Here is a 13,551-nt window from a genome sequence, read left to right on the forward strand (position 1 = left end):
TCTCAATCCAATCACTTGCACAGCTTTCCATTCACTCTTCTTTAATGCACTCAATGTATGATTGCTGCTACATGATGTTGTAACATAAGATCAAGACATCACACACAACATCAAAACTCTCCACACAGTGGCCACACCTGTATGGCAATCCTTCCATTCTCAGCATTGCTACTCTGTAAGCTATGCTTTGTGTTTCTCATTTCTCTGGACTCTACTACATACTCAAATGAAGCTACCTGTGACACAATAAGTGCATCACCCTGGTCATTTTGCAAAAACACTTTCTACATAGGCCACACCTCAAAACCATACACTTCCTACAACGCACAGTCCACAGAATAGAGTGCTTCTTGACTGCAAAAGCAATTAAGTACTTTGTTAGGAATGGTGAGCATTATATAAGTGCAACTACAATGAAATACGACTGTAATTTCTCTCTCTGGAAGAGAATCAGAATGTGTACACTTTGCAAAATGAACTCTTCATTGTATGCATGAGATCTTACTAGGGTTGGCAGAAGGTGCTCCCTGCTCAAAAGTGTTAAGTAGCCTGCACCACCCGATGGACAGTCAGTCAGGTCAGGTTTTTATAAACCAGTGTCACATCACCCAAGAAATGTAATTCTATAAACAGGAGAAACATGGGAAAAATAATTTCAAGGCCACCACGTTGCATAAACTGTACAAATGAATTTGCGGCAATTTTATACAGCGATGGACTTGAAAGTGAAAGGGAGTTGGCATGAAAATCAATTACAGGTTCTACTCCTGGGCTTTTTCACTCCATTCGAGTGCAGGTGACCGCATTTGTTTCTACACACACACACTACTTTTTCTTTTTTTTTTTTACAAACCAAAGGGTTCCCATATATGATTTAATACTTAGAACTTCCTGGGTGATAAAATTACCCCTGTGCATCCTTGTAGTGTGTGTACAGGATTTGGTCAGGGAGGGTGAGGGCAGAATGCAGCCTCCTGTCCCCTTGTCTTTGGTGGGAGAATGGACTCAATTTGTTTTGACAGTCCAAGGAGTAGAATGACAAATTCATGGTATTTTCTCCAAGTAACTTTGACCAAAAGCTGGAGTCTAGGGCCCATATTTACCAGACTGTCACACATCTAAGCGCTGCAACCAAAGGTGCTGCACTACATTGTGAGACAGGGAGGAAGCAACAAAGCGCCTTATCTACAGGGATATGACGCTATTCTGCTCTCTTCCTCCAGCTGGATCACAAGCAGTCTGCAGACCACCAAGTACAGACCTCTGCACTATACTGCAAAAGTGTCTGCCTGAATCTAGGATAGGTAATATACTGGAAGGATACCCCTCCAATAAAAAATACTATGCTTAGACTGTAAAACGTTTCCTACTGTGGATGTGTGGTGTACAGTGCAGCTTCAGAATAGTGTTATTGTTTGTTGTAAAACCATGCCAATTATTGTCAGTAGAAAGGTTTTCCGTCAACATCCACGTGTGGTCGCATTGGAATACACATGTACCACCCATGGAACACCCCACTGATGGAGAGTAATGCAAAATAGCGCAACACAAACATTTTACCCTGGTGTGATTCACGTTTGTGATGCAAACCCAGGACAAAAGGTTTCTGAACTGGCCCCAGGTGTGGTCATAGGTGACGGCAACTATCTAGCTCCCGGTCTGCTGAAATACATCAGGAGTAGATGTTGGGAAATAACAGAGAGGGAAATATAGCATGCAGAGAGCTCATACTTTTTCAGTGATACACAATTAAAGTTTGGAGCACTCATTATAAAAAGTTACCAATGGAGAGATTCCTTTGACCTACAAGTGTGAGAGATGCACCCTTGAAGCTTATCAAAGACAAATCCATTAGTGTAATCATTGAACAAAAGTTCTCTTTCAGTGCACATATTAACATAATATGCCTTAAATGTGCTCTAACATGCTACAAACTCTCAGAACTCCCCTTCCTCCTCAAACAGCATCAAGCTGATATGATAGTTTCCTTTGCTTGGTGGAGGCTGGCTATTGTAAGTGTTTGTATGTGGGTCTACCAGCTTATGCTATGGCACAGCTGTAGGGTAAAATGCTGCTGTCTGCCCTAACCTTACCTGAAAAACAATACCATCTGTCACATGCAGAGAGAGCTCTCCTCTGGCTTGTTGTGGAGCAGCAAATCAGTTTTATGTGTATTTGGCTCTGCGTTGAGGTCTCTACAGTTTTGAAAATTAGGGTCTGTGCACTATGTTCCTTCCTGTGTTCCTGCCTGATCTCCCCATTCTGAAGGAATGCTACTGCTGAGGGCCTTATGAAAAAAGTGCACATACAGGAGGGACTTAGCTTAGACAGGCAAACTGGTCTTTCTCTCTCCCTGTGACCATTTGCTCAGCTTCTTCCTACATTAGGTTTGTTCCACAGTGATACACAGACTTTTATTGTACAAGCTCTTTATAAAGACATTAATTCAAGATCAAACCAAACACTCAGTATGGGTCAATTATATACTATCATAAATCAAAGGAGGTGATAGCTCGAAGGAATGAGACTCATATTTCATGGTCAGGTGCCTCTCTAAAGTAGACTCTACTGACAATGTCACTTGTGCTGTGGGGTTTGGGAGCTGGACAACTGGTTACCATTCTAGTTGACGGAGCCCCGAAGGCATCTGTAGTGCTCACACCATTAGACACTCAGGGCCAGATTATGACCCTGGCGGCTGGCGGTATACTCGCGGGAACACCGCCAACAGACTGGCGGTGTTCCGCCATTGTATTATGACCATGGTGCATTAACCACGGCCATAACGCCGGCTCCTCCACTTGACCGCCAGGCTTCCGCCAGGCGGTCATAATCCCCAACCGCCAGCCTGTCCATGGCGGTAAACACTGCCATGGACAGGCTGGCAGTGAGGGGAACTTGAGTGCCCCTGGTGACCCATGCACTTGGCATGCGCACTGCAGGGGCCCCCAGGCACAGCCCCATTGCGCATTTCACTGAATGTGCAACGGGTGCTGCTGCATCCGCTGCTGCATCAACATTGCCGCCGGCTCTATTATGAGCCGGCTGCATTGTTGATGTCACTTTTCTGCTGGCCCAGTGGAAATGTCATAATAGGGAGCCACCAATACCGGCAGAACTGGCCGTATAGTGGTGCCCGTGCCTTCAGCGGTCTTTTTGAAAGACCGCCGAAGTCGTAATGAGGGCCTCAGTGTATGCAATGTTGAAGATAAAATTATTGCAAGCCCCTGAGGCACTCAAGGGTGGATGAGGGAGCCGGAGTCGTGGAAGTCTTGAGCAGATTTAAACTTGACATGCCACCAGTTGTCGATCCTGTTCACCTTTTAGGTACATTTTTCATCATCAATATTAATTGATTTAGTCGATCTACATTATCACAGGGAGGAATAGTCTCAATCCATGAATGAGGTAATAGCAAGAGGTAATGCCACTAGAAAATTACAGTACTGCAGGTGTGTTTCCACCCCCACCCTGAGTGTGGAATTAGCTACCAATAACAGCTTCCTCTTCCTGTCAAGAGGTACTACCGTCCCACTAGGAGTTCTACCCACTTTAATGGGGGATGCCAAGGTACTACCAAATTTTGGTACCATTTCTAAGGTACAAAACCTGTATTCTTGCATTTTTTCCTTACACAAATTTTATGAGGTTTTATCTTGTGAAATCTGTGAGAGGAAAACTGTCTATTCTTGATTACTGGTCTACTCTGAATTACGAGGGCTAGGACTAACTAGCTACTTTTTAAATAAGGCTGTAATGAATTGAACTGCCATGAGATCGCTTGATGTAATTCATGTGGCAATACAGTCTTTTTTTGCCCTGTCTAATCCAATTAAGGCCTTAATGTGGAATTCATATGTAAAATTACTGACATAAGGCTCCATACATAGAGGAGAGAATGCCCATGCCCCTAATCAACTGTGTAGTCTATTTCCTTACAGAAATAATAAATGGCTTTATTGTAGAGGACTGAAAATAATATTTGAATAAATTACCTTGTGAACATCCAGTGAGCATGTCAGACTGAGACTCCTTTCTTTTTGATTTAAAAGTTGGATCCAGCTCCTCTGCAATGTTTTTAGGCACCGGCTGTCTGTAAAATGATACAATTGAGTACAATCTTTTAACAAACTATTCATATAGAGTATGTTCACCTGTGGGCTTTATCAAGCAAGTAGGACAGTCCTCAGAGTGCAAACAATTGAAAAACTACGACCTTAAAGCATTTAGTTCCTGCCTCGCCTACAAAATGACTGCACGATCAATCAACTGCTCACAAGTTTGCAGCTACTGGTGAATGTAATCCAGTTTGCAATTTCTGGTTTATTTCTGATCTCAAGGTCCACATAAACCAAAATCAATAGAAATAGTGAATAAAAACTTCTTCAAGTAGACAGTTTGACAAATACCTTGCTACAGTGTTTAATATAACTTATGATGGGGGTTATAGGGCAATGTATGTGTGCACTGAAAAACAGAGTTAAAAGTGAATTATGCTTCTGGCTGAAAAGTGCAAAGCCACAAAATTTGCCATTTAAAGATAGAAACACATAAAACACACGCCATAACTCATATTGCCCACCATGTTGTTCTCTTGAAGGGTCCACAAGTTATCACGAGTGCTGTGCACATTATTACCTCTAAAATTGTTTTGATTGTTTGCACAAGAAGCATAACTCAGAATGACATACCTAGCTAGTATACTCCAAATGACCAAAGATCAGCATAACTGGTGGTTAGCAGCTAAACGTAGCAAACCTAAAAGTTTGCTATGAAAGAGAGTGCATCAAGCCAGCTGACAAATAAATACTTTGGTGCATTTTGATTCAATGTTGCTTGCTGAAGTCGAGAATTTTGAGACAGTTGTTGTAAGGTACTCATATTACAGACTAATGTGGTCACATAAGCACCCCAAAGATTACATGCATAATGTACTCCAGTAGTACTCCCACTCAAGAGACAGAAATGAGAGGATTAAAAAGTGTTTACTTTGATAAAACCTTACTTGAACACTGTGATGTCAATGGCGAATTCCTCAAAGAGGCAGAGTGTAAAGTAAGATATATGCACAAACAAGCAGAAAGTGTATATTCACATTTTATGAGTAACACATGTGAGTTTATTTTTGAAAAAAGGTCTTTAAACACTTACATTTAACATGTGCTATATGGTTCATATACCTGTGCAATATATATAACTAAATATATTCCACTCTAGAACATCATACCTGGAAACATTTGGGAATGCAGGACAGACAGATTTACCACAAAAAAGGAGGAAACTATTTTTCGTATTTACTTGTGTATGGTGTGTAGGGTGTCCTGGAAACATAAAAGCTAAATAAACTGTTTTTGGCTTAATAATTGAGTCTCACGCCTAAATCAGGTCCTATGAAACTCAGTGGATTGAGTGACAGAGGCAGGGGATAGACTTGATCCCAACACGCAAGGAACGGTTGTAGATCTTCAGGTTACTAAGCAGCTGAAGGAACGGGTGAAGAATGCAGAGGGAAGGTCCAAGAGCAACAACATCAGGATTGTTGGTGTCCCAGGTGGGATGGAGGCTACCAGACTGACCAGCTCATCACAACAGAGCTGAAATCCTGGGTTCACTCATATGACATTTCAATGTGTTCTATAATCAAGCAGGGCCACAGATTCTGGCTCCATGACTCCCCTGTGGCACCACCCAGACCTTTAATTGTCTGTATTCTTAACTACATAGAAAGGAATGTGGTGTTATGAGCAGCCCCCACAAAAAAGGGAGCCTGCATTTCAGCACAGTACGAATCATGTTTTCCCAACTTTATGCTCAAAGTACAACAACAACACAGGTCATTCTTGGAAGGGAAACAAAAACTGGGAGTACTACTGCTTAAATAAATGCTGTTGTTCCCAGCCAGGTTGCAGGTGACATACAAGGGGAAGACTCACCTCTTTGATGCACCAATAGCACTTGGAATTGGGTGGAAGAAAGAAAAAGTTCTAAAGCTGAACCAAACCCCAAATGCAGAACTACCCAAGTGGTGCATCTGCCTAAGCAGGTGGCAACAAAAGGAGCAAAAGGGTGCAGACGTAAGATAGGACAATCAGAGACTCAAAGATGCATCACACTCCCTCTAGTGCAGAGCCGGCACACCACCTTCCATAACAGCTCTACCACCTCCTTTGGCTGAATTGACAGTGCTATTAGGCATATGCAATCTCTGAAGGCTAACAAGGTGCTAATTAGAGCAACCTCATTGGACTTAAGACATTTATATTGTTCTTTTCCTCTTTAGTAATGGAATTCAATTCTGGGCAACAAATGCTTTGAAGGAGGAAGTGCAGGGTGGCAGGAGTGATTTTAGTTTGATTGTTTGATTGTTGTTTTTAGTTGGTAAGATGCAGACAAGTTATGCTGCATAATTATTCAGGGAAAATATCACATAGCCGCTTACACTGATGAAGTAGATTCCAGAGGGTACAAGATGTTCTGGAACGTTAATGGGGTAAACAACAAAATGAAAGGGGGTGGGCCATGCAACGCTTTAGACGACATACACTGAAACATCTTGGTACACTTAGTGGGCATAAATAGCACCTTCCTCGACAAATATGGCTTTAACAGCATGTTCCATTCAGGATTCACTGCAAGATTTAGGGGTATAGTAACCCTGCTCCCTAAACGCTTTTCCATGATAGTGGAGCGGATAAGGCTGGATTGCCTGTGCAGGATCGACAGATGGGAAGTATTGGTCCGTTCATTTTGCATATGGCCCTTCAACACTATTAGATGACACATCAAACCAACTTTCCAACCACAGGCCCTAGTAGACTCTTAATTGGAGGTTGAAAGCAGTTATGAACAGACAGCAGCACACATGGCACCCCCAGCAGTCAATGACAACAGATCCCTCAAATTCCCAGAGCGGACCATCTTGCTGAGGATGTTTGGCACGTCTGGCACAGAGGGGTAAGCTCCATCACTTTCTCTAATGCGCACAACTAGTTTTCATGCATATATCACTTCTTCCTCCCCACAGCTGATACACAGGAAGTTCCAGGAATGGATATAGCACAGAGAGAAATTTTGTTCCACTCCTGAGCTCTGCTCAGCTAGTATGGCCCACAGGACAGGCCATGAGGCACCTGGCTCTTTAGTACCTGGTGGCCAAAGGCAAGGAACTAGTGGCATCCTTGAGACTAGATGGAATGAAATCCTTTTAAATTAATGAGTATTCATGTCAATTGACAGTCATCCTATGGGAGGCATGAATTATGTTAAGGGCAAGAGGAGGGAGAGGGAAGTGAATACTTTCATCATAGAGACATGGATGATGCAGATGGAGCAATGGGTGCTGCACTCCAGGGAGTTGCTCCTGCTCCGGGAACTACAAGCAACCAAGGCCCAATTAAATAGCAGCACAATAGACAAAGCCGGACACATTTGGACTGCCTTGCATAGTAGAATGTACAAATATATGGACACAATGGGTAAGCTTGCATACTGGGTAACAGCTAGAGAGAAGGCCTCCAGAATAATCTCAGGGATCAAAGCTTAGATAATCATAAGGGAACAGATGTGAAGGGCATTGTAGACACTTTTGCAGCATACTAAAAGGCATCCATGCATGTTGCCTTGTCCCAGAAGTAGAATGCTCAAACATGGTGATTACTGACCTACCGTTTAGGATGCTATATTCCCCAGCCTAAGAAGTCCTGGATCAGCCTAATATGCCAGAGGACCTCTGAAAGGTACTCATGAAGATTGAATCTGGGAAAATGATGGGACCAAACAGCCTTCTAGTAGAGTTTTACAAACAATGTACATCCATTTTAACCCTGCACTTGGTAAGCTATTTAATGTTTCAATATAAAACAACCAGTTGCCACAGGACCTGTCTGATGGCACAATAGTCATGATACTGAAAAAGGGGAGACCCTGGGTGGCCTGCTCCTCCTATTAGCTCATATCACTCCTTAGTATCAAGGCCAAGATTCATACAAACATTTTCACAAGCAGATTGGGAAAGGTAATACTGGTTTATTAGGACCAGAATAGCTATATGTCCATGTGGTGTACCATACACTCCGTCAGGTGACTGCAATTGGCTTTGGTCAGACACTGGGAGGTTCAAGGTCTGCTCCTGTTAGTTCTACTAGACTTGGAGAAGGCATTTGACTCTATAAATTGGGAATTTCTATTTCAGGTTCTTGTGCAAGATGAACTTTGGCACCTGGTTCCTGACATACGTCAATGGAGTGATGTCTGACCCTTCCCTATTGAGTGGGCCACAAAGCACAGCTGTCTCCTTTTTGCCCCACTTATTTGCTTTGGAAATGGTGCCTTTCGCTGATTGGATCAGAAGAGATGTACTTGGTAGGGTTTCTGTTGGAAGAGATGGAATGAAGATTGCATCTCTGTGGACAATGTTCATTTTTACTTGCAACAGGAGAGTGATTAATAAAATTCCTTGAGATCTCTGGTCCCCACTGGGAGATGTTGATTCTAGTCCTAGTTAGAGGGGAGGTAGGTGACCTGAGGAAGCTTTCCCAGCTCCAAGTCCATACAGACAATTCAGATATTCAATTGTGCTGGGATGCCAACATATGCCCTTTGTTACAGAAAACAAATCTGAGTGAGTGTCTGTTTCTATGACTATCCAAACTGACACTGCAAGGATTGTACAATTCACTGAAACACATTGTTGGTACAAAAAGTCCATGGAGCAAACATTACTGTGATCAGGAGACTGGGCCCTGTTTTCTTGCATCCAGTATTCGAAGTCTGGGTTTATATTGGAATCTCTAAACTGGGGGATGTTAGGGATGGGAGCCACACGGCCATATGAGGACCTTAGAGATTAATTCCTAATTCACAACTCAAAACTCTTTAGAATCTTATAATTAAGATACATGCTTGATGCCTTTGAAGGACTCCCAAATACTCTCCCATAGTTCAAGCCGCAAGAGTCCAAATTTACATTGTAACTCTTGGGAAGCTGGGGTATATCCAAAATCTACTGCTCCTGAATCGTCAGTGTAGTTGACCACACAGATCTCCTGCGAACCAAATGGCAGGAAGACTTAGGAGCACTTGATAATGACGTATGGAAAGAGGCCTTTTTTCACTACCAGTAAGCCTGATTTTGTTAAGTGAATTTGTATGCTATGCAGGGTATACCCTTTGTGATTGCTGGTCTAAATAGGCTGATTATGCCCCTTCCTACATATTGAGGTTCTCTCTTTCCTTCCCAGGGGCAAAGGATTCAGCTTGAGGGTGTTTTTGCTTGTAAGGATTAAGCACTGCACAGCTATGGGGTTTACAATGGGCATTCGCAACAGCTGCCAGAACGGAACAAACGGGACTGGCCTACACTAATGATATGGACCGGATGAAATGGCATCCATCATTTTGTTCACACCACCACTCAGTGAGACAGATATCTCACAGGCCCTAGCACAAACAGGAAACTGCAAGGAACTGAGCTCAAAAGGAATCAAGTCAAAATTCCCTTACATGAGTCAATAATGACAAAATATTTATGGGCTAACATGACACCCACAGGTCTTCTCGTTGGCAATGAACCTAGAATCCTTTTGGAGGACAAACCATTTACAAAAAGATTGATCTCTAATTGCATGGTGCTTTATGTATGATTGTTTAATTTTAATTATTAACAAAACAAAGTGTCTTTCAGACGCCACACTGGTGAAGATCAAAACTAGTAAAGATTTTCTAAACAAACAAGGCAAGATAAGTTGCTTCAAAAAGAAACCTGACAAAGTCAATACCAAAATTTGAGATTATAAATAATTATAAAGGAAATGCTCACGAGAGGGTCCGTACATCAGGGAGGATTATAAAGAAGTACACAATCCATAATCACAAAAAGCCCAAAGGGAGAATACTTGGTCCTCAGGAGAAGAGTCTTAAGATTGGTTAAGTGACAGTTCTAATATCAGTAAAAGAGGTAGAAGGAACAACTGTAGAGAAAGAAGCTACCAGAAACAGTTCTTTCAGACTCCAGTGACTCAACAAATGTATTAATTGCAGAGACCTTATGGCCCTCCATCACCACTAGGTCCATCACCCCAGATTACCTATTTGTAATTAAATCACCCTTTTTTTTAGGAAAAGGTGGCTGGAGAGGCAAGCAAGGTATGAGAGGAGACATGGATACAGTGGGAAGAACCAGGGCAAAGAGTACAGACAAGGAGCAAGAAGAAAGAACCCCAACCTAGTATGAGTGGCCAATTAATCTGATGGTTAATCTTACATGGGAGGATGTTTCTAAAGATGACAACAAAGTGCTTAATTAAGGGCTTGTCTTTGTCCCCACAAATCAGACTGGTTCCTACGACCTCTAGTGATAACAATTAAAGACACAAACCAACTCCTGGACATCTAGAGTGATTATGATCCTCAAACTGAATTGATGCCAATATCTTGATGCTGAGGAATTGTACACTAGCATCTCACAAGATAATAGCTTGAGGGTTATTTATAATTTCTTAAAAGAACAAGAAAGGAATTTTACCACCCCTATCAACTGGATCATTATGCTGGCAGAACTAACACTCACAAAAAATGACTTTACCTTCAATGATGAAATTTATCTACAACAGCATGGTACTTCTCTGGGGAGCGCATTTGCTCAGAGCATAGCTTGCCTACACTTACATCAACATATCTGGGTCAACAATCCACTTAAAAAAGAGGAATGCCTGTGGCGTCACTACACTGACAACCTCTTTGTGATTTGACATGACGATAAAGTGAAAGCTGCATCATTTTTTAGATGCATTAATGATCGCAATAATTTCTTAAACTTCACAATGTCTTATGACTCACAGGAAGTGATTCTAGATTTAATTATACAGACGAGAAACGGAAATCTTGCCAAAAGATTGCATACAAAAGCAACTGACAAACCGTCTTCTGCAGTTTAAAAGTGCACACCACTGGTCTCTGAGAGAGAACCTTTCTAGTGCTCAATTCTCAAGGGTTAAGAGAACCTGTCCAAAAATTAACAATTTCAAGAAGAAAACATGAAAATAAGCTCAGAATATTAAGAGAGATGCTTTATTGAAAGACAGCAAGAAAAGGAAAACCAACAACCTGACTGGTGTTAGTACATTTAACAGTTCTTACAACCGTATCAAAAAGATCTTAAACAAACATTGATGTATCTTGACATCTAACCAATTGTCTTTTGAAAAAACAATACTTTCATTTAAAAAGAGTATCAGATATATTTTGCCCCCACTAGACCCACAAATAAAAATGTGTTTACTCAATGTACTCTTTGTTAACTCCCTCTGTCACTAACCAATACCCTGTGGCCAATATGTTGTATGTCCGTATACCAGCCATTCAATACCTGTAGATCTCGGCCTACCTACACCATGGGATATCCATTACAAATGTACTGAAATTTTGATAATGTAATATACCTGACTGAGTGTCTTGTAGACTGCATCATGAAGGAATAACCACAAGAAAAATAAAACTTAGAATTGGGAAGCATTGTATTACCATCCACTGTAGGAAGGCATCAACCAGATTTACAGCACATTACACTGAACAGGAACATAAGGGCAGCGAGATATACTGGACCATCATGGAAAAAGTGTCACATTGTGACAATATGACGAGAACCCTCTTAAATAAAAAATAATGGTGGGTGAACAGATTAAAGAGCTATCTCAAGGGCCTTAATGAGGAGACCCATGGACCCAGTTAGATGTCCTGTAATTTCCACCCAGGATCATCCTACTTTTTCACCTCTGTTTGACAAGACTAGACTTTAACCTTTTTATATTTATTTAGAATTGGCTGGAGTTTGTGATATGCCTCTGTTGACAACATACTCTCATAAGGTTTGGTACTTCCCCAAAAAACACAGCACTCGTTTGCGTGACATAGCAAACCTAATAGGAGACATCTTCTTCACAAGTATTAGGGTTTGCGCTAGCTTTACTCATGGAGTTTACAGTTGTTCTTATAATAAAGTATTAGAATCATCAACATGAAATAGAACACAGAGACATCCATTTTACATTGATTTAGTTTTTCTAACCAGTTTAAGGTTTTCTTTTGAAGGGAGGTTCATAAATTACTCTGTGTCGATGAGTTTATGTACCACTTCACTGATGGTTGTCACACACGATCGATGCATATTGAGCAGGACTTCGAAACACAACTCGCAACATTCACTTAACGTCCGAGATGCTACTACACTCCTGTGTACATGTTACATTAGGAAATGACATCATTATGAATAGGGTATAGGTCATTATGCAAATGTAGATGGGGGCATACGCAAGCCACTTGACAGAAATACCAGGTCTCGCTCCCACATCTGTGGTGGTGCTGGATAGAGCGAAATGACCAAGTAGGTTAAGAGGCAGCATGTTACTCCTTGACGAAGTAAGTGCATACTATATGCATTTTAGGGGCAGTCCTGCACCAGACTAATGGGATTGTTTTTCCTCATTTCTATTTTTTCTTTTTACTTTATATGTCTACTTTATGTAGATGACAGTATTATCTCTCCAGTGTGTGACAAAAGGGGCAAGGTCCCCCTCCCCCCATGACACATTTTTTAAATTTTCATTAGAGTAAGTCCCAACATATAAATTGTATTACGTATACTTTGGCATTGTGACACCATCCATCACTAAGCATGGTATGCTGATTAAAAATGTGTATGTGAAAGACTACAGTGTGGCACAAGAAATTATTGAGTTATACGTGAATATTGCATGCTTGCATGTGCATTAGATATTTTACATCCGACAACATTTTTGTGGAGTGACAATCACTTTGGATTAAAGCATCTAATCACTATATGAGTGCTTCTCAAAAGATGCATTTTCGTTGACAACAGTTGGACTTTATTGGTGTTTCTTTACTACAGGAATCAATACTTATTAAGGACATATTGAGGCAGGTAATATCGCACCTTGAATGCATGAGAAGCAGTTTTGAACTGGGGCAATGTGCTTGATTTGTCCTGATGAAAGCCCAGGACCCCAGTGGCCACAGTTAAAAGGGCTGAAACATTTCAACTTGTAGTTAAGGGTAATAGACCATAATACCATTACTACCCTTTTGGAAATCAGTTTTAATTATACCCAAACAACCGTTAATAAAGGGACACTGAGGTTGGTTTGAAGTATTTTTATCTTCTTAGGTACTACGACTTGGAAAATTATTCAAAGTACTCCCTGAAATATGGTTGAGCCAATCCTGGTTTTTAGGGACCAGGATAAGACCTGAAGATGAAGCATTCCACTCCTAGAGTGGGTTAGGGTCTACCAAAAAAAACAAGCATTTGCAATGCAATGGGTCTCGTGTTTGCTCAAGTTAAAGCTATTACTGTTGTAAACTCCTAACTGGACTTTTCTTGCCCCATAAACTGAAGATGAAAAGTAAAAGAATTTCACATAAATAACTGGAGTTTTCTTGCCACATAAACTGAGAATGAGAAGTAAAACAGTTTCACATAAGCGAGCTAACTGCCGCCATGACTGCAAAGCAGACACATAAAAGGAAACAGAAGTT

General features: G+C 41.3%; 1 protein-coding gene across 3 annotated transcripts in view; it reads right to left on the bottom strand.

Moving 5' to 3' along the window:
• The window catches only part of LOC138300863 (coiled-coil domain-containing protein 50-like), a 671,686-nt gene that overhangs the window by 26,928 nt on the left and 631,207 nt on the right, over positions 1 to 13,551 (bottom strand). For all 3 annotated transcript variants that reach the window (XM_069240701.1, XM_069240699.1, XM_069240700.1), the window contains one exon: positions 3,996 to 4,093. In XM_069240701.1, coding sequence (XP_069096802.1) covers positions 3,996 to 4,093 — 98 coding nt within the window. The remainder of the gene's footprint in view (positions 1 to 3,995; positions 4,094 to 13,551) is intronic.

The sequence above is a fragment of the Pleurodeles waltl genome, chromosome 6, assembly GCF_031143425.1.
Source record: "Pleurodeles waltl isolate 20211129_DDA chromosome 6, aPleWal1.hap1.20221129, whole genome shotgun sequence".
In the NCBI taxonomy this organism is placed as follows: Eukaryota; Metazoa; Chordata; class Amphibia; order Caudata; family Salamandridae; genus Pleurodeles; species Pleurodeles waltl.